Source organism: Bombina bombina, chromosome 1 (genome assembly GCF_027579735.1).
Source record: "Bombina bombina isolate aBomBom1 chromosome 1, aBomBom1.pri, whole genome shotgun sequence".
NCBI classification, from domain to species: domain Eukaryota; kingdom Metazoa; phylum Chordata; class Amphibia; order Anura; family Bombinatoridae; genus Bombina; species Bombina bombina.
The window spans coordinates 1,294,616,170-1,294,637,832 of record NC_069499.1 but is presented as its reverse complement, the minus strand read 5'-3'; the positions used below and the strand labels follow the sequence as shown (position 1 = coordinate 1,294,637,832).

Genomic DNA, 21,663 nt, shown 5'->3' with positions numbered 1-21,663 from the left:
TCTCCAGAAATTCTGAACTGTATTGCAGCACCACCACCAAATATGTGCCAAACTACCATGCCCGTGGCCACACCTCCAGCAGCGGTTGGATTTGTTATGGTATAAGCGTTGTAGTTTAACTGGGGAGAGTTACCATCTATGCACTATTTTCAGGTTGATTTTCTGCATAGAAAGTGAGATTTACATTTTCGTGACATTTTGGAAGATAGATATGCTGGTTTGGGGCAGTATTATTATGCCAAGCTCTCTTTCCCATTTTTCAAGGAAGGGAGGTATGTGACCCGGGAGATTGTTAGAATTTTTTTATATTGCTGATAGGGTATGTGATATTGGGGGAGTTCTAGCGCAAAGGTGTTCGAAGTTGGTCAATGGCCTAACCATATTCCTGGAGTTCTTGTGAAATGTTACAAAGTGATAAACGCAGGCATACAATAACCAATTACGAAAGCAAGTGTATCCCTTATCGATCAGGTCTGATTGTGATAGTATTTCGTTATGTTGGGTATTCCTAAACCACCTTGTGGTTTTGGGGTTTGCATCATTTTTTTTAATTTTTCCTAGGAGGGCGTTGACGCCATACAAAGTCGCTGAAAGCTTTCTGTATGGTAGGGATATAATTTTTGGGATCCAAAAATAGAACAGGATCCAAAATAGAACAGGATCAATGTTTGTAAGCTCTGAATAGGGCTGACTATACTAGTGGGCGGTATGTCATTTATAGTAGAAACAAGATGACAACCCATATCTAGTTACATTTTCCCTGACAGTCCGGTGTCAATTGCAATGGCCGGAAGCGCTAGGAGGTTATTGTGCTGTGCTAATGCGAGTACATATACGGGCATAACTTTTTATTAAGAGAGGTTTTAGGCTGACGCTGGGGACTTGTAAGAGGTGTGTTTTACTGTGTATTTGATTTGCGGTGTTTTGACGTTAAATCAACATATCTGTCTTCCCGGGCTTGATGTGGTTTACGCCCACGATGGGCGGGGCTTTTCCTCGCGCTCTGATAGCGCAGTTACGTATAGATCGAGCCCAGACAACTTGAAGGCAGTGTTCTGATGCAGCTACTAGGTCCGCTTGTCTTTATTATTGCAAGCGGTCCTAGTTACGCTGTTAAAGGATAGCGGTGGTCACGGAGGCAGGTAGGAACCGCAGCAGAGTTGTGGAGAGGTGACTGGGGTATTAGCAGGGCCCAATAAGGGTACGAAAGCATACTTTGAGCCGCTCTTAATGAGGCTAAATTAATTTAATACTTGGGATCTCTGTGTAAACGTTTAAAATTTAGAACACAGTTCACTAACAAATTTTTGCTAAATTGTTTTAACAGTGATTTGACCACGCTTGCATTTCAAATCTGTTATTATGGAGGACATTGAAAACGTTACATGTCCTATGTGTTTGGATGCTATTGTGGAATCCACTGGTACATTGTGCCCTACATGCATTGAAAGGGCTTAAGAATGTAAGGAGCAAATTTTCTTTAAGAATTTTAATAAAGATATCTCCAATGACGGTTCTCAGACTGATAAGACTCAGGGTATGCCGCAGTTTTCTCCCCAAGCGTCACAGCCTTTAACGCCCGCACAAACGACACCATGCTCTTCTACAGCGTCTACTTCTTTCACTTTGCAAGATATGGCTGCAGTTATGTCATCCACTCACAGAGGTTTTTTCTAAATTGCCTGTGTTACAGGGCAAACGATGCAGGACAGAGACCCATGCGGTTCCTGCGACTTCTGATGCTTTGTTGGCTATGTCCGATATGCCCTCCCAGGGATCTGATTTGGGGGGTTAGGGAGCTTCTGTCTGAGGGGGCACTTTCTGACTCAGGAAGTGTTACCTCAGACAGACTCGGACGTCATGTCCTTCAGATTTAAGCTTGAACATCTCCGCCTGTTGCTTCGGGAGGTTTTAGCGACTCTGGACGACTGTGATTCTATTGTGGTACCGCCAGAGAAATTGTGTAAGATGGACAAATACTTAGATTCCGTCTAATTCTGATGTTTTTCCGGTTCCTAAGAGAATTTCGGAAATTGTTAGGCGGGAATGGGAAAGACCGGGTATCCCGTTCTCAATCTCTCCTAATTTTAAGAAAATGTATCCTATAGCTGACTCTGTCAGGGATTCGTGGAAAAACGGTTCCTAAGGTGGAGGGAGCTATCTCTACCCTGGCTATGCGTAGGACTATCCCAATTGAGGATAGTTGTGCTTTCAAAGACCCCATGCATAAGAAGTTGGAGGGTCTTCTGAAAAAGCTATTTGTTCATCAAGGGTTTCTATTACAACCGACGGCCTGCATTGTACCAGTCACAACTGCGGCTGCCTTTTGGTTTGACGCCTTAGAGGAGTCCCTTAAGATGGAGACCCCTTTGGAGGAAATAATGGATAGAATTAAGGCCCTTAAGCTGGCCAATTACTTTGTTATGGATGCCGCTTTTCAAATCGCCAAGTTGGCGGCTAAGAATGCAGGATTTTCCATTTTAGCACGCAGAGCCTTATGGTTAAAATCTTGGTCTGCGGATGTGTCTTCTAAATCTAAGCTTTTGGTTATCCCTTTCAAAGGAAAGACCCTATTCGGGCCTGAATTGAAAGAGATAATTTCTGACATTAAGGGAGGTAAGGGTCACCACCTCCCTCAGGATAAGACATCTAAACAAAGGAGACAGAGTAATTTTCGTTCCTTTCGAAATTTCAAGGGAGTCCCTTCTTCCTCTTCCGCCAAACAGGAAGGGAACTTGGCACAAGCCAAGCCCGTCTGGAGACCCAATCAGGCTTGGAGTAAGGGTAAACAACCCAAGAAGCCCGCTGCTGCTCCCAAGACAGCATGAAGGGGCGGCCCCTGATCCGGGACCGGATCTAGTAGGGGGCAGACTTTCTCTCTTTGTCCAGGCTTGGATAAGAGATGTTCAGGATCCCTGGACACTAGAAATTGTGTCTCAGGGGTATCAATTGGAGTTCAAGAATTCCCTCCCAAGGGGAAGGTTTCTTCTTTCATGATTGTCTGTAGACCAGATAAAGAGAGGCGTTCTTACGTTGTGTAAAAGACCTCTCCACTATGGGAGTAATTCGTCCCAATACAGGGGCAGGGGTTTTACTCAAATCCTTTTGTGGTTCCCAAAAAAGAGGGAACGTTCAGACCCATTTTAGATCTCAAGGGTCTAAACAAGTTTCTCAGAGTCCCATCCTTCAAGATGGAGACGATTCGGACAATTCTTCCATTGATCCAGGAGGGTCAATATATGACTACCGTGGACTTAAAGGATGCATATCTTCACATTCCTATCCACAGAGACCATCACCAGTTTCTATGGTTTGCCTTCCTGGACAAACATTTTCAGTTCGTGGCTCTTCCCTTCTGGTTGGCCACGGCACCCAGGATCTTCACGAAGGTCCTAGGATCCTTGCTAGCAGTTCTCAGACCGCGGGGCATTGCAGTGGCGCCTTATCTGGACGATATTCTAATCCAGGCGTCGTCTTTCCAACTGACAAAGTCTCATACCGACATGGTTCTGTCCTTTCTAAGGACTCATGGGTGGAAGGTGAATCTAGAAAAGAGTTCACTAATTCCACAGACAAGGGTTCCTTTCCTGGGAACCCTAATATTTTCTGTATCCATGAAAATTTTCTTGACGGAAGTCAGAAAGTTAAAGATTCTGAATACATGCCGAACCCTTCAGTCCAATCCTCGGCCATCAGTGGCTCAGTGCATGGAGGTAATTGGATTGATGGTGGCGGCGATGGACATCATTTCGTTTGCTCGTTTTCATCTCAGGCCTCTACAACTGAGCATGCTCAGACAGTGGAATGGAGATTATGCAAATTTGTCTCCTCAGATAGATCTGGATCAAGAGACAAGAGATTCTCTTCTTTGGTGGTTGTCGCAGGATCATCTGTCCCAAGGGACGTGCTTCCGCAGACCCTCATGGGTGATTGTGACAACGGACGCCAGTCTACTATGATGGGGTGCAGTCTGGAAATCCCTGAGGGCTCAGGGTGTGTGAACTCGGTCGGAGTCTCTACTTCCCATCAATGTTCTGGAGTTGAGAGCAATATTCAATGCGCTTCAAGCTTGGCCTCAGTTGGCTTCGGCCAAATTCATCCGATTTTAGTCGGACAATATCACGACTGTGGCTTACATCAATCATCAGGGAGGAACATGGAGTTCCTTAGCGATGACAGAAGTATCCAAGATAATTCAGTGGGCGGAGGCTCACTCTTGTTATGTCAGCAATCTACATCCCAGGGGTGGACAACTGGGCGGCAGATTTTTTGAGCAGACAGACGTTTCATCCGGGGGAATGGGAACACCATCCGGAGGTCTTTGCCACTCTGATTCTCAGGTGGGGCAGACCGGAATTGGATCTGATGGCGTCTGGTCAGAATGCCAAACTCCCGAGATACGGATCCAGGTCCAGGGATCCTCAGGCCGAACTGATAGATGCCTTGGCAGTGCCTTGGTCGTTCAACCTAGCTTATGTGTTTCCACCGTTTGCTCTCCTTCCCCGGGTGATTGCACGGATCAAACAGGAGAGGGCTTCGGTGATTCTAATCGCATCTGCGTGGCCTCGCAGGACTTGGTATGCCGATCTGGTGGACATGTCCTCTCTGTCGCCGTGGAAGCTTCCATTGAGGCAGGACCTTCTCATTCAGGGACCCTTCCATCATCCGAATCTAATTTCTCTGCAGCGGACTGCTTGGAGATTGAATGCTTGATTTTATCTAAGCGGGGGTTCTCTGATGCGGTCATTGATACCTTGATTCAGGCACGCATGCCTATTACTAGAAAGATTTACCATAAGATATGGTGTAAATATCTTTATTGGTGTGAATCCAATGGCTACTCATGGAGTAGGGTTAGGATTCCCAGAATTTTATCTTTTCTCCAAGAAGGATTGAAGAAATTGTTGTCAGCTAGTTCCTTAAAGGGACAGATTTCTGCTTTGTCTATTTTATTACACAAGCGTCTGGCAGGTGTTCCAGATGTTCAATCTTTTTGTCAGGCCTTGACTAGAATCCGACCTGTGTTTAGATCAATTGCTCCTCCTTGGAGTTTGAATTTAGTTCTTAATGTGCTTCAAGGGGTTCCGTTTGAACACATGCATTCCATAGATATTAAGTTATTATCTTGGAAAGTTTTATTTTTGTTTGCTATTTCTTCTGCTCGCAGAGTTTCTGAGCTTTCGGCTTTACAATGTGATTCTCCTTATCTTATTTTCCATGCTGATAAGGTGGTGTTACGTACCAAACCTGGTTTTCTTCCTAAAGTTGTTTCTAACAAGAATATTAATCAGGAAATTGTTGTTCCTTCTTGTGTCCTAAACCTTCTTCTAAGAAGGAGCGTCTGTTACATAATTTGGACGTAGTCCGTGCCTTGAAGTTCTACTTGCAGGCGACTAAGGATTTTCGTCAATCATCTTCATTATTCGTTGTTTTTGCTGGGAAACGTAGGGGTCAGAAAAAACCTATGGCTACCTCTCTTTCTTTTTGGCTGAAGAGTATCATCCGTGTTGCATATGAGACTGCTGGACAGCAGCCTCCAGAACGAATTACGGCTCATTCTACTAGGGCTGTGGCTTCCTCGTGGGCATTCAAAAATGATGCTTCTGTTGAACAGATTTGCAAGGCTGCAACTTGGTTGTCTCTGTCGTCTCTTCATACTTTTTACAAATTTTACAAATTTGATACTTTTGCTTCATCTGAGGCTGTTTTTGGGAGAAAGGTTCTTCAAGCAGTGGTGCCTTCGGTTTAGGTTCCCGTCTTGTCGCTCTCTTTCATCCGTGGCCTATAGCTTTGGTATTGTATCCCATAAGTAAGGATGAAATCCGTGGACTTGTCATATCTTGTAAAAGGAAATTTATGCTTACCTGATAAATTTATTTATTTTACGATATGACAAGTCCACGGCCCACCCTGTTATTTTTCTTAAGACAGGTTTTTATTTTTGTTAAACTTCAGTCACCTCTGCTCCTTGGCTTTTCCTTTCTCTTCCTAACTTCGGTCGAATGACTGGAGGGGGAGGGAAGGGGCTATACATGCAGCTCTGCTGTGGAGCTCTTTGCCGCCTCCTGCTGACCAGGAGGCGATATCCCATAAGTAAGGATGAAATCCGTGGAGTCGTCCATATCGTAAAAGAAATAAATCTATCAGGTAAGCATAAAGTTCCTTTTTAATAGCACAGTAACTGTTTGTGTGGGCACCCCCCACCCGGGGGGCCACTCCCCTTTCAACAACTGCACCCATGTCCGTTTAACAATGGACAAGCAAGCAATACAGCATTTCTAACACAGTCGCCTCTATCGCAGCCCCTATAGGGGGCACAACATTTTGTTCTCGACATCATTAAATTCTTTAACTAGGTAACAAAGGCAGTTGCCATGAACAAGTAACATGTAAACATTCGTAGTTAAAATATATAGGATATAAATTATAGCAGGTGTGCAGGTTTTGGCCTAACAGTCTAGGTATAAAAAGTAATTCCCATTACATCTGCATTCTCTTCCCACTAGAAACAGTAGAGCTACTAAGTATCTCCCTCAATTTTCTAGGTGAAATTTAACACATGACATGTAGTCCACATAATTTACATGAGGAGGTCATATACTACCTGTCGTTCCCGTAGTTTGATCCTTGTAGTGAGGAACCTTCTTTTATTTCAGGTAGTGGTTGTTCATTTAGGTATAGAATCCAAGGTATGTCTTCTAGGTGCTTTGGTCCTTGGGATTTCGGCAGATGGTCTTGTGTGTTGTCACGTTTTGATGTTTCCTGTTGTTGAGGTGCTGGAAAAGTGACGTTAAGACTTTTGGACAGGGTCTCCCAGGTCCCTGTAGATTATAGTTTTACCATCCTTATGCACCAGGAGGCTAAAGGGGAAGCACCAGCGATACTTTATTTTATGCTCCTGTAGGAGAGAAGTGATAAAACAAATGGAGCGTCTCCTTTTGATTGTTGCTGGGCAGAGATCTTGGTATACTTGAAGATTGTGTCCCTGGAATGATATTGATTGTTGACTTCGTGCCTGTTTCCATATGGCTTCCTTTTGCTTGTAGTTTGCAAACTTCATGATTACGTCCCTAGGTGGGTTTGGTAAAGTAGGTTTCGGTCTAAGGGCTCGGTGAGCCATTCCAGTGACGTTTCAGAAAGCTCTAGTGAGGGTTCCAACTGCTTGAAAAGTTGCAGCAAGTAAGCAACTAGGGTATCCTGGGTGACATCTTCCAGAATTTCTCGAATTTGTAGGTTGCTGCGGCGACTGCGATTATCAAGGTCTTCATCTGTAGAGATTGAATAATGGAGTCTTGGCAATTTAGTTGTTGTGTATTGTCACTAACCAGGTTGTCCAAGTGTTCCTGTCCCTCCTCTAAGTATTCAATTCTTGAGTTCATGTCGTTCATGTCTTTTCTTAGAGAGGAGATTTCAGTTTTAATAAATGCTTTCAAGTCAGCTATACCACTTTTTGGATGGCAGAGATGCTATAGTTTGCTGAATTTGTGACAGCTAGTTTTGTGGCAGTGAAGATACGGTTGTAGCGGGCCGAGACTCCATTTTATGTAGTTGTTCAGGTAGTTTTAGCTTACTAGTGGGAGCTTTGTACGAGGACTTAAAAAATTACCTAACTGAAGGAGGATTTGTGCCTGTTAATTTTTTGTTTGCTCTGGATGATCTCCTTGTTGCCATGTGTAAAAGTAAGAGAGTCCAATGACAGTGAATGGCTTACAAAGGAGGTGTGCTATATGGCAAGGTAATAACCAGGTATATATGTTGTTGGCTTTCTGTGCTTGAAAGGGAGATGACGTTTGTGTCCATAATACTTGCCTCAACAAGCTATGTTCTACGTTTAATGCGGTATTACGACATCCATTATATATCTTGGTAGTTGGTATGCTTCTTAGTTAAGGCACGCATTGCCAGGACCTTTAAGTTGATATCATGTTGTTTTTCCCCTTCAACTAGGCAATCGCTGTTACTCCATTAACATGTGGTCGGCTAGCTCTGTTTATTCCCTTGGACCTTCGTACCCATGTGCAATGTTGTGATTGTTATTTTTAATATGTACTGTCTGTTCTTTAAGACACTGTTTAAGGCAGATATGTGCAATCCTGTTTTACCTTATCTGTAGACCGATGTTCTTGTTAGCGATCCAGCTGTCTGGGTGATTGTCTCAGCTTGTAGATCTTTGCTGGATCCTGCAGCCGTGGCTAAGCTGAGTAGACATGTCAGTTCATGCTGGTAAGATGGTGCCTGAGGGGGGCTTGTTTTCCCCGGATTTTGGGGGAATTAGTCGTCCTAGCAGCGATCACTACACACAGAAAGGAGCTGCCGGTGTTCCAGTATGTGAATTTACCGTTTTCGTGTCTGGTAAATCAGGTTATCAGTACATTGGGGGCCAGAATGAGAGAGGCCACGGAGCTCTTTCACAGTGCAGCCATGTTCCTCCACGGCTACGCCCCGCCTACCCTCTATTTATTAATTTTAAATGTTATTCCCGCCACAAAATAAGCAGAGTTGCCTTCCATACTCTATTAATACTCCATTTAATTGTCAGAATATTAATTGTACTACAGTTTATAACCGGCTTCCAATAACCAGTCTGGTATTAGTTTTGCAAGGCATACCCAGTTCTATTTTTGTATATTTGGGATTGAAGCCTATATATTCTTTTCTCTGCGATAATCTAAATAATGAAATCTTTGGTTTATTTTTCGCCCAGAGAAACTCCCTAAAAGCATTGTTGATTATTTTTACATGTTTGGATTTTATAAATGGGAGTCGATTTTGCATAGTATAGACTCGAGCAGTGATGGCGAACCTTGACACTCCAGATGTTTCATAAGATCATTTCCCGTGATGCTTAGGCACTCTGCAGTCCAGTCAAGCATCATGGGAAATGTAGTTCTGAAACATCTGGAGTGCCAAGCTTTGCCATCACTGGTATAGAGTAATTTAGGGAACAGAATCATTTTTAATATTTATTTTACCATACAATGATAAGGGAAGGCATTCCATATTCTTTGTGTATTTTTGAATTTTTAAAAATAGACCCTTTTATAATTGAATTATACAATTTCTCTGGGCATAGACTATTTATCCCTAAATATTTAATATAGTTTGTGTTCACCCTAAATGGAAGATTAATTGGGGACTTAAACAGGGGGCACTTTCATTCATTAAACTTGGATGCTTATTTTTTAAAATGCTTACCTTTGCTTTATGGTAAACATAATGCCGATCCTCTAGCCGCAGCTCCTGCTTTCATTAACAGATGCCGAATCTGGCTTTCTCCAATCGTTGTGTGCCCCTTTTTGGCGTCCAACTTGTGGGGTACGCAACGATTGGAGAAAGCCGGATCGTCATTGATATGGTAATGAAAGCAGCAGCTGTGGGCGAAGCATCGGCATTATTTTTACCATAACGCAGAGGTGTAAATATTTGAAAAAAATAAGCGTCTTTGTAAAGTTTAATGAATGAAAGTGCCCTGGTTTTTAAGATTATTTTTACATACCGGGCACTTATTCATTAAACTTTACAATCACTTTAAAGGGCCTTTAAAAACCTTGAGATTGTAATATAAAATGTTTATAGTAGTATACTTTCATTAGTTCTGACCCTCTCCTGCAATTGAATTGAAAATTGTGGAATTCCAATAGCTAAAAAGTGCAGACTCAAGACTTGACACTGCTATATTCTACACAATCATTGGTGCACTCTAGTGACTCATTTAGAACTGTCCTTAATTGGCTTCAGCAGCAAAAGAAAACCTAGGTTACAACATGGCGGCACTAATTGTGTTATGAACACTAAATCTTTACTCTTAATTATTCAATATTTGAATAACTAATATACATTTTTAAAAATACTTCTGCATATTATTGTATGCTTTTCTTTGCTGTGAATACATACTATCTAGCATTTAGACGTTTCTTCTTCATGGCTTGCGAAGACCAGTTTCTTTTCAGAAACATTTCTCTATTCTTTACATCTTCTTTTTCAATGCCACCTCACCTATCTGGATCTATCGCTTTCATTTTTCCTGTATTGGTATATTCTTTCTCAGTAAGATGCAAACCATGATTGTTTATTTGTCATTTAACCTATTTGCTATGCAGTGCAGCCCTTCTCTGCATTTTCTGCATTCTTCTCTGGCAGCCAAGAATTTTCTAAATATAATTGGTTTTTATATGCAGAGTTCTGCAAATTGTATTGTGAAATGTCTGTTATAGCCAGATATGTTTGCAAAAAATGACTACGATTTGTATACGCAAATATTTAAAGACCAAGTGATTGGTCCTACCGTGCTGAATTAGAATCATTATTTTGGTAAATGTATCATCAATATGTGCAAATCTATATGTTTACAGAAAATTTCATTTTGCGTTATATGTTTGGAATAGATATCTCACTATTTTCAGATGTTTAAAGCCCAAAAAATGGCTGTTATTATTTGTTTGTTGATGTTTTAATAAAAAAAAAATTGCATTCATTTGTTTTTGTTCTCAATTTTTTTTTTTTCTTAAAACCAGTGAATAACTTGGCGCTGGTTAAGCCGGAAAAAGCCAAAGCTGTGGAAAATTATCTAATACAAATGGCAAGATTTGGGCAACTTGGAGGGAAGGTGGGTACCTATACGTTTCTCATACCACTATTTTTTTAAAACATCATATCTATCTTTCACCTTCTTTACATTTGAGGAATAGAATTGTCACTAAATGTTACTTGTATATATATTTTTTCTTCCTAGTTGTCAGACCAAGGATTAATAGAAATTTTGGAAAAAGTAAGTAAGCAGACTGAAAAAAAGACTACCGTGAAGGTGAGTGGTTCCGGCAGAAGGTAAAACCATTCTTAAACTTATGTTAAGGTTTTATTAAATAACCATAAAAGTTGAAAAATTACATTTTTTTTAAATTTAATTGTAATGTAATTTCAAGACTATAAACCCTGCAGGTCTTGAGCGGAAACCACTGCAAGTTCCACATCTGAGTCGTGCAACTGGCGCAGCTGATTTGAATCAGCGGTGGTTTCAGTGCCCTGGTGTTCTGAGCTGTACTTCTACTGTGTGTTTAACCTCTTATTCAGATAGAGCATACAATTTTAAACAACTTTCCAATTTACTTTTAAATTTGCTTTGCTCTCTTGGTATATTTTATGAAAAAAATAGGTTTATATGCTAATTTCTAAGCAGTTGAACTGCCTCTCTTCTCAGTGGGTTTTGACAGTTTTTTTTTTTTTTTTTCACAGTTAGACACTGTTAGTTCATGTGTGACATATAGATAACATTTTGTTCACTCCTGTAGAGTTATTTAAGAGTCAGCACTGATTGGCTAAAGTGCATATCTGTTCAAAGAACTGAGATAAGGGGGCAGTCTGCAGATGCTTAGATACAAGGTAATCACAGAGGTAAAAAGTATATTAAAATAACAGTGTTGGTTATACAAAACTGGGGAATGTCTAATAAAGGGATTATCTATCTTTTTAAACGGTAAAATTCTGGAGTAAACTATTCCTTTTAATAGTCAAAAAGTTTATGGAATAAACAGTTTGGTTGTTAGAAGAGGGTTTTTATAGGAGTACATTCTCAGCCCTGTCAAACAGTCTATAGGGGATTTCAAACCTTCCTGTAAAACTTTTTGACTTCTGTCTTTTTAGTTTTGGGGGTTTCTGTCTTCTATATTTCCCCTGGCACTAAATATATTTATGCACATTATTCTTGTATGGCGAAATGAAGTTTGTCACTTTCATTTAATGCCTGATTCTCCTCCTGTATTTCAAAAGATGATGTGCAGGAGTTAGAGCAAGTAGCTACGTTTCTGGTTGCAAGTAAGAGGAATAAACATACTTGTAAGGGGAAATGTTTAATGTTATGCAGATTAAAAATAGTGATAAACCAAATCTTTGGTACAAATATTTGCTATTTTTAGTGTTTCCCACAGAAAATGTTGCCAGGGCAGTGTAATACATTGCAATACTAAAACATTTTCTGTTGTAAATGTTATTTAAGCTATCCTAAGGACAGATTAATTGTATAATTTAACATACTTTATCTGTTTCAATGATAATTTGTGCAACAAAAATTGAAAAGAAATATCAGATAGTTTTAGCTTAAAAATATTAAAACAAACGGCTCAAGAATCTCTTTTCTAATCTAGGACAATTACTTTTATTGTTTAAAAATATAGTTAATCCCCCTTCCTTTTCCTTTTAGAAACCCTTCCACCTCACACAGTAAGCCCCCCTCATTTTTTCTCCATTTAGGCCCTCCCCCTCGCATTTCTCTAGGGATATAACCTACATTTTTACTCTTCCCTGACATTAGCACCTGCACCTCCAATTTTGCCATATTTTTACCTACCCAGACATTATAAATCCTAATAAACTCATTATGACCAGCCCAACTCACTCAAATATTCTTCATATAGCTACACAATGTCAAGGGTTTCCTCTCTTCCGGTAAACATTCCATAGCCTTCCATGATTTTCACAAGAAACATATTGACATCCTCCTCTTACAAGAAACTCATTTTAAGAAGTCCAGAGAACCCAAACTCCCTATGTTCCATTATGATCAACATTTCCTTAGCTCAGGCACTGATAAGATAAATGGTGTTGGTATATCCTTTAAAAAAGGGACCCCATTTCAACATATGCATAAATACTCTGACCCAGAGGGCAGGATACTAATCATAGTGGGCTTATTATACGGCAGGCCTCTTGCAGTAGCTAACCTATATGCACCCAACCGCCCTACGACCACCTTTTTTCGCAAGGCGCTTAACCAGCTCATTGATATAGCTAAAGGTTCAATCTTCCTGGTAGGAGACCTCAATTTTTCCATCAACCCAAACTTAGACACTTCCACAGGGACATCATATATGAGCCACAGACAAATCAATGCAAACTGGTCAGCAATACAACCCATCCCTCTCATCGACACTTGGCGCATCACCCACACAACTATAAAAGATTATACCTTATTTTCGCATTCCATAGCAAACATACACCCGTCTCGATTATATAATTTGCGCCCAATCTACATTAACATACCTGGAAGACTCTCTAAGATCAACCACACTGCGTGGTTCAATCACAGTGCCGTAATCAACTAATTCATATGGTCCCCAAAACCTGAACACCGCCCTAACTGGAAATTGAACAACCTTCTCTTTTCCGACCCACAAATAAGACATTACTGAAAAAACGACTACATTTTTTGACCTAAACAGATCATCAGACACAGCAGTAACTAACAATTGGGAGGCATATAAATGTTTTATAAGGGGTGAATTCATAAAACACACTTAAAGACAGTGCCAACATAGAACATCCTTTTATAACTCCCTTACAACTAAATTGACGCAAGCTGAATACGCTCATAAAAATAACCCCCAGTCCAGCCAACTCTACTCAGACATGAGCAAATATCTCATAAAATGTGCACACCTACGCTGTGTCACACTACAAGCTAAGTTCTTTATTGAGCGCAATAAACCAGGGCGCATGCTTGCCAGATCAATAAAAAAAGATTTAAATCATTCATAAACCTAACAGACCCCTCAGGTCAAAATTTCTGATAGTACATCTATAGTGAGAGTTTTGCCAATTATTACACTTCCCTCTATAACATAAAAACTCCAGACCCTATTTCCAAGATGTGACTAATGATTACCTTGCACAGAAAGAACTCCCATCTCTTTCGGCAGAGGACGACTCCTCGCTGGATCAGCTATTCCAATCAAATGAAATCCTAGATGCTATAAAAGCCCTACTGCAGGACAAAGCCCCAGGTCCTGACTGGTTCACCCCTAAATACTTCCACCTCTTTTGCACCCTACATTAGCCCTCACCTACTCGAATTCTACCAATCAATAGATCAATCCGGTACCTTTTCCCAACATATCTCCTAGAAGCATCAATTACGGTGATCCCCCAAACCTGGCAAACCAGCAGATCAAGTCAAAAACTATCGACCCATCTCCCTAAAACATTGATTTTAAATTAAATGCCAAGTTATTGGCTACTCGCCTTAACAAATTCTTACCAAACCTAATCCACACAGATCAGGTCGGCTTCATCCCGGGCAGAGAGGCTAAAAATAACTCAGAGTCCTTCAAACCCTCTACACAGTCTCCGTCGGCAAACTCACGAATATTATGCTTTCTACAGACGCAGAAAAAGCATTCGACGGGGAATTTGTGGTCGGTTCTGTCGAAATTTGACTTCTCTCCCTCACTTATAAATAGAATAAAAGCCATCTACACCAACCCTTCAGCCTTGGTACGCGCTAACGACACATATTCCGTAACTGGAATTTGTGAGAACGGCACTCTACAGGGCTGCCCCCTTTTGCCCCTTCTGTTTGCACTAACAGTTAAAACCCTTGCCTCTGACGTTAGAAATAATCCTAATATTGAGGACGTGGAATTTGTCCCCATTAATGAAAAATGTCTTGTATACGCAGGCTTTCAAAACAATATCAAATTTCTCCATAAACCTGGATATATCTGTCTTACTCCCAGTTAATCTGCCCGGAGATGAAGTTGCCTATCTGACCCAACACACTATATTTGCCATAAATAATTCTTTAAGATACCTTGGCATTAACGTCACCCCCTCAACAGACCTTTTTGACCACAGCTACCTCTCCCTCCAAAATGAAAACCGTAAACTCCTTGATGCCTGGCATAAACAGAACCACCTCTCTTGACTTGGCCGAGTTAGTGCGGTGAAAATGACCATTCTCCCAAAATATTTATACCTTAGACCTATCACCACATTACCTAGCGACACAACAGAAACAGATTAAAACTTTCTTTTGGTCACACCAAAGACAGAGGGTATCTAAAAAAATAAAATAAAAACATGCATCTTTAAAAAAAAAAAAAAAAAAAAGATAATGGAATGGGTGTCCCCAATTTAACCAATTATTATAGAGTAGCCCGCCTAGCGTGCATAGTGGCCTGGAACCATCTCTCACCTTCTAAGCCATGGGTCCAGCTAGAAGATTCCCTCCTCCTCAACACTTAACTTAAATGAGCTCTGTTGGATACCAAAAAGACACAGACCACCACCGTGCAAATCCAACTACTACATAGCGACCAGGTAAATCTAATTCTATAAAAATCTCTTCAGTCCTGTTTCTCCCCTAACACATCTACTAAACAACCCCTCATTCCTTCAGCTAGATCTGATACATATATCTCACCAAACAGTCCGACAACCGTCCTCTCCAGTATACCGATTATTTCAAGATGGACACTTTCGAACCCAAACTGACATAAAACAGAATTTAGGCCTGCCCTTTCACAAATAGTTTTCCTACTTCCAAATCCGCTATGCTCTCTTGACCTCGCCTTAACACCCATACCTTCCTACACAACCAAATGGGAGAATGAACTAAATATGACATTTACCCAACAGCAATGGCACAAAATCTTCCTAACGACCAAAAAATCATCCATATCACCAATGATATCGGAACTAAATTACAAAATTTTGTCTAGATGGTACCTCTTCTCTCAAAGACTGCACTGTGGAGAAATCGTCTCCCTTCACCACAGTTTTTGGTACTGCCCCCTTCTTAAACAATATTGGGACACAATAAGTAAGCATATCAACTTCACCCTAGACACCAACATAGAACTACACCCAGCATTGACTCTTCTAAACGACCTCCCAAAAATCTCTCATTTATATCGTAGGAAATTATTACAATGCATGATTAACTGCGCTAAAAGCCTAATCCCTAGATTCTGTAAAAAAAACAAGTTCCTACACCTCAAATGTGGATACATGAAGTCAACTTTGTTTTATCACTCAAGAAAATTCACTATAGTCACCAGGGTAAGGCAGACTTCATCCTAGATATCATTTTTATCTGGGAACAGAGAGAAAATAAGGAGTAAACATTACTTTTCCAACATAGTCGAGCACCTATACTACACCTCATATATTACTTACCTCCTTTTCCAATAGTTTGGATCCCTTCCCTCTCTCCCCCTCACCCCCTTTCTTTAACCCCTACCCCTTCCTCCTTGTTACCTAATTGGTTTAACTCCTTTTAGGCCTCATAATGTGTCAACTTATGCAAGAAAATATTGAAAGTTATCCTTGTCTCTATATTCTCTCATCTCGTTTGCGAGAGTCCCTGGAGACCTTGATACCCTGTAAGCAATATTAATCTACTACACATCGAAATATACCAGCTCATGGTTTCTTAAACGGACGATACTGCTCACAGAACAAAGATGCAGGTTTCTCACATGAACAAGGACTGCTTCTAAGAGACCTTGAAAAATAATAAAAAATATTTAATTACAAAAAAGGATAGTTAATCCCTTTATAACCAATTCCCTAGTATAAGCCCCTGCAGACTGCCCCCTTATTTCAGTTCTATTTTCAGACTTGCGTTTTAGACAATTAGTGCTGACTGATTGAGCACAATGTTATTTCTCTTTTTCTTTCTTTTTTTTTTTTTTCTCTTTTTCTCTCTTTTTCTCTTTCTTTTATTCTATCTTTCTTTTTCTCTTTTTTTTTTCTCTCTTTTTCTCTTTCTTTTTCTTTCTTTTTTTTTTTTTTAATATTTTTTATTGAGGAAAAATTATTGGCATACACAATAAACTGCACAGCATAATACAAATGCTCTTCAAAAATACTTATACCAAGGAGTATCTTATAGGACACATCGACATAATAAGATAGAAAATAAAATACATGAGATGAGCAATAGGTATCATCCAAGAAGAGTAAAACCCAAGGCACATACTATAAGCGTATAGGTGATGTACAGTAACTTATCGGTAATTTACATGTTTGCTGTAGAGAATAGGGTAGATTAAGGAAATACTAGCCAATAAGAAGAATTGAGCCCTCAAATACATGCAGAAGGCCTCTCTTGGACCTCACATCATATAGAATAGTGACAATTATTGAGAGCAATCTGGTTTATAGGAGACCACTCATGGATCTCTTTAATGTAACCTCAGATTTTCTATTATTTAGCTATGCTTTTAGAGTAGGTATACTGAGTTAAAAATTTTGTAAGTTGGTATTTATCGGCGCCAGCTAAATAGAATCATGGTGTTGACATATTCTGTGTTATATATTTACTGTGTTGATCAGGCAGCTTATACAAAAAAATGAACAGTCTCAGGGCTATTTCCAAGGCAGTTCGGCAAGGGCAAGGATAAACTGTAACTGATTACATGACTGGGGAATATGTTATCAAAAATTGTACTACTAAAACTACTTACTAATATTTGCAGCCTTAGCTTAAACTAAATAATATACTGCGCCCTCATTCACCTGTACTGGCTGGTTATGTAAGTATGCGCAGGATGTGCAGCCCCGGCCGCAAGCCCCACACCCCCGCACAATGAATTTATAATAACAATATAGCCATTTTGAGTTCTGTGTGAGAGTCACAATATCCAAAAATATATATTGCAAGGAAAAATATGCCCATATATATTAAAGTACAATTTGGGAAAGAGGATATATTATGCATGTAGCTAGAAGTAAGACCCTCACAATGGTATAAAACCCCTGAAAAATTCAGATTGTGGTACCTATTGAAAACACTTAATATTATAGTATAGGGACTTGCTTATAAAACAGTAATTGCATTTAAACCATTCAACTTAGTGCTGTTAGGACATTGTAAAGAACCAAGCAAGACTTAATAATATGGTATAAGAAAACTGGCAAATGAAACAGTAACTGCATGTAAAGTATTCAACTTAGAGCCGTTATGACAGTGTAAAGGACCAGGCTAACCAATTCCAGTGTTAATCCTCATGATCATATCATTAGGTTGCCAAATCGTATAAAGTCTGCGTCTGAACCAAGGAATAGTAAACAAATATTGTCTCTGATCTTGAATAGTGTCCCAGATGTACATCCTTTTATCATTGTAGCAAGGGGTTTGCAAAATTTGTAAAGTTAGTAGGGGTCTTTGTGCTAGTGCCCACGTATCTATATGAGCTTGGGGCAAATGTTCCAAAAAGACTTTCGTGACTGAATGTTCCTCGGCATGCATAAAAGCTGAGTGAGTCACAACTATAATTCCCCTGTCGCGCCCTGTATCTGCTGCATAGTCGGCAAGTTTCCATCTAGGCTCAACATTCACACTAACCTCGCCATGTTTCTCAGGCCCTGCGATGGCGCGCACCCCTTGTGTTTCAGTCAGGGTAGGTTTAAGACGCTGGGGCCCCAGAGCGTTAACGCTTAAGTGCGGCACCAAAACAGGGTCAACTGAAGTGTCTTGCCGAAGTGCCGTGGAACTTTCAGGGCGAAATGCTTCAGACAGCTGTTCTTCCAAAGCCGCATGGTGATCCGTGAGGAGATTCTGTAGCGCTTGTAACAGGGCGCTGATACAAGTCATGTCTTCTTCCATAGCAAGCGGCTGGTCAGCATATCAAACAGGAATCAGGAGCTGCGCTGGCACCTTCTTGGTACTGAATATTCAGCACTTTGTGTCGCTCGCATCTGACACTCAGTGCTGCTTAACGACAAGGCCTTGGTGTGCCTCGCCGGGGGGTAATATAAAAAGGCCTCAACCTTCCAAGCCGCTCCGGGCGCTCAAAACTGCAGAAATCTTGTCTATGTTAGGCTCGTCAAATGCAGGTTCTGAAATTGGTTAGAGATCTGTATGGTTAGCTATAATTCGAGCTGTTTAGAAGGTTATTCCAAGTAGTAATATATAGGATGCAGGAGCAGAGTGGAAAAAAGCAGCCTATCATGGCTGCCACCCGGAAGTTCCCCCCCCCCTTTTTCTTTCTTTTTCTCTTTCTTTTTCTCTTTCTTTTTCTCTTTCTTTTTCTCTTTCTTTTTCTCTCTCTCTCTCTCCACTCTATCTAAATGAAGAAAGAAAATGTTACTATTTCATGTCCCTTTTTAAATCCGTTTTGTGAAGAAATATATATATGAAAGGACCTTGTCCATCAGGGTCCCTAAAAAAAGTGAGTTTCAAGCTACTACCTGGCCCTTCATTTTTTTCTTAAGATATTACACCTGAGTCATGTTTAAAGGGATATGAAACCCAATGTTTTTTTTTCTTTCATGATTCAGATAGAACATGCATATTTAGTCAACTTTCTAATTTACTCCTATTATCACATTTTCTTTGTTCTCTCTGTATCTTTATTTGAAAACGCAGGAATGTAAGCTTAGGAGCCAGCCCAATTTTGGTTCAGCACCCACCCTAGGTAGTGCTTGCTGATTGGTGTCTAAATGTAGCTACCAATCAAGCGCTACCCGGGGGGGTGTGCTGAACCAAAATTGGGCTGGCTCCTAAGCTAGAAAGTAAATTAGAAAGTTGCTTTAAATTGCATGCTCTGACAAGGGGTCACAATCTAAAGTTATTCAGGAGAAATTTTAAGGAAGCATTTTATTTTACAGAAAGGGTGGTGGATTTATGGGATAAACTTCCATTTGAGGTGGTAAACGCAAAGACTGTAAAGAAATTCAAATATGCCTGGGACATGCATAAGGCTATCCTAGGAAAAAAGGAACATGTAATATGGGTAGACTTGATGGGCCTTTTTGGTTCTTATCTACCGTCAAATTCTATGTTTCTATAACATTGTGTTTCATATCCCTTTAATAGTTTTCACAATATTGCCATCTAGTGGATAGAATTAAACATTACTATAGCAAAATCAATGTAAACGTTGTATATATTTGAACATAGAGTAAATGCTCAGAATATCACAAAACTATATACATATTGTAATTGTATCAATGAGAAATATGCTCATTTTTTTTTAACTTTGTGGTCAGCATAAATAAACCGGGTGGTGTGCTTATTTAAAATAGGTCATGGGGAGAAACCTGTGTTTGATACAACTTAGTATTCCACGAAGATAGACTGATTTATATTTTTATGTAAACAATGATACCAGTCCAAAGTTATGTAACACTATGGCATTGGGTATAAAATTGTACATTCTTAGCTGTAAACCATCATTACATGAGTTCATCAACAGGATGTTATGGACTTGTGAACTTACATTCTGGAAATACATGTTAGAGCTGTGGGGTATCAAGGCAAAAGAGTCATTTGAATGTAGATTGCACTCCTGGTCAGATAGGGTTTTAAAAGATGCTTGCTACTTTGAAAGCTGCAGGCAAGTCTTGGTGAGCTAGGGAATAAGTTTCACTTAGTAGCTGCAGTTCTGGAAAAGTTTTGCAAATGAGAGTTTGAGAAAACAATAAGTGAAGTAGGTTCTGGGTAGGAGAGTATATGTAAACTAGGAATGAAATATAGCCAAGTAGTTTGCTAAGGACAAGTCAAATAATAAAGTTCTATTGAAATGTTAGGTCTTCCAGCTATAGCTACTGCCTATTTTGCACAAACGTTAATAAAAGAAGTTTGTTTTGTTTTTAATTGTACAAAAAAAGTTTTTTAATGTTTCTTTAATTTATTCCATAAAACAGAAATAAAGATAAAGATATGATTTCTTTAAAAAAAAATACAATGAAAAACACTGTCTATATAACATTAATTGGCTTGTGTGTTCATTAAACAAATGTGTTCATTTTGAACCCTTTCCTGACAGGCCGAATTTGTCTGCATCGGAACAAAGTTCTGATGTAAATAAATTGAAATCACAAGATTTCAATGATGAGAGCGGGTCAGGGGGAAGTGCCCATGATGCTAAGCACAGCCTCCCGGCCGCAATCCCATTCAGGAAGCGCATTTGGCTTCAGTACAGTCAAATGGCTAGGATGTTCCATGGCATCCTAACGGTGGGAAGGGGTTAATGTAACATGGGGGGTTTTTTGTTTTGTTTTTTTTTTGCTCATGCAAGATTACATTTGTTTAATTTTCATACTCTAATGCATATATTTTCTTCTTAGTTTAATAGGAGAAAAGTTATGGATTCAGATGATGAGGATGACTGAATATTGGGTCAAGCTTGCAGAATCAAGGATATTTCCCTCTGAGTGTTGAAGCACTTGTTTTACGCTGCATGCAATTATGGAGAAAGGCACTGAACTGCTTTAAGTTATAGTAAACAAAGAAAAGAGACTACATTTTCTAAATTAAAATTCACATTTTTGTAATCCAGCACACTGAAGACATTCAAATACATTTTCTAATTCTGGATTGTCTGAAAAGCACTTGCAGTATGGTTTATTGGAATCTCTTATGTTTAGTTATAATATTTAAAAAGCCCAGTGATATTTGTAAGCCAGGTTATTGGTAATTTCTATCTTTTGTTTATTGGTATATTTACAGTTAACTATTTTGTGCCAATTTATCATCTTTTTATACCATGAATTGGAGATTCTGGCCTACAAAACAGTGATTATTCTGAACAACCTCTCACTCAATAAACATTCTGTGTTCTAAAACATTTATAGCTGTACTTATTTGTTAGCATTAGGGAAACACCTCACCTTAAATAACAGACCTGTAGTTAACTACCAAGTGCATCATCAAAATGGTCTTGACTACGTCCTGGCAATCCAGATTTCTCCTGTTAAGTGTGGTCAGTCCACGGGTCATCATTACTTCTGGGATATTAACTCCTCCCCAACAGGAAGTGCAAGAGGATTCACCCAGCAGAGTTGCTATATAGCTCCTCCCCTCTACGTCACACCCAGTCATTCTCTTGCACCCAACGAATAGATAGGATGTGTGAGAGGACTGTGGTGATTATACTTAGTTTC

General features: G+C 39.8%; 1 protein-coding gene across 1 annotated transcript in view; it reads left to right on the top strand.

Annotated features, from left to right (window-relative positions):
* Window positions 1-21,347, top strand: part of PDCD5 (programmed cell death 5) — a 41,995-nt gene extending 20,648 nt beyond the window's left edge. The window contains exons 4-6 of the mRNA XM_053701686.1: window positions 10,515-10,606; window positions 10,733-10,804; window positions 20,848-21,347. Coding sequence (XP_053557661.1) covers window positions 10,515-10,606; window positions 10,733-10,804; window positions 20,848-20,892 — 209 coding nt within the window. The 3' untranslated portion in view covers window positions 20,893-21,347. The remainder of the gene's footprint in view (window positions 1-10,514; window positions 10,607-10,732; window positions 10,805-20,847) is intronic.
* The last annotated feature ends 316 nt before the right edge of the window (window positions 21,348-21,663 follow it).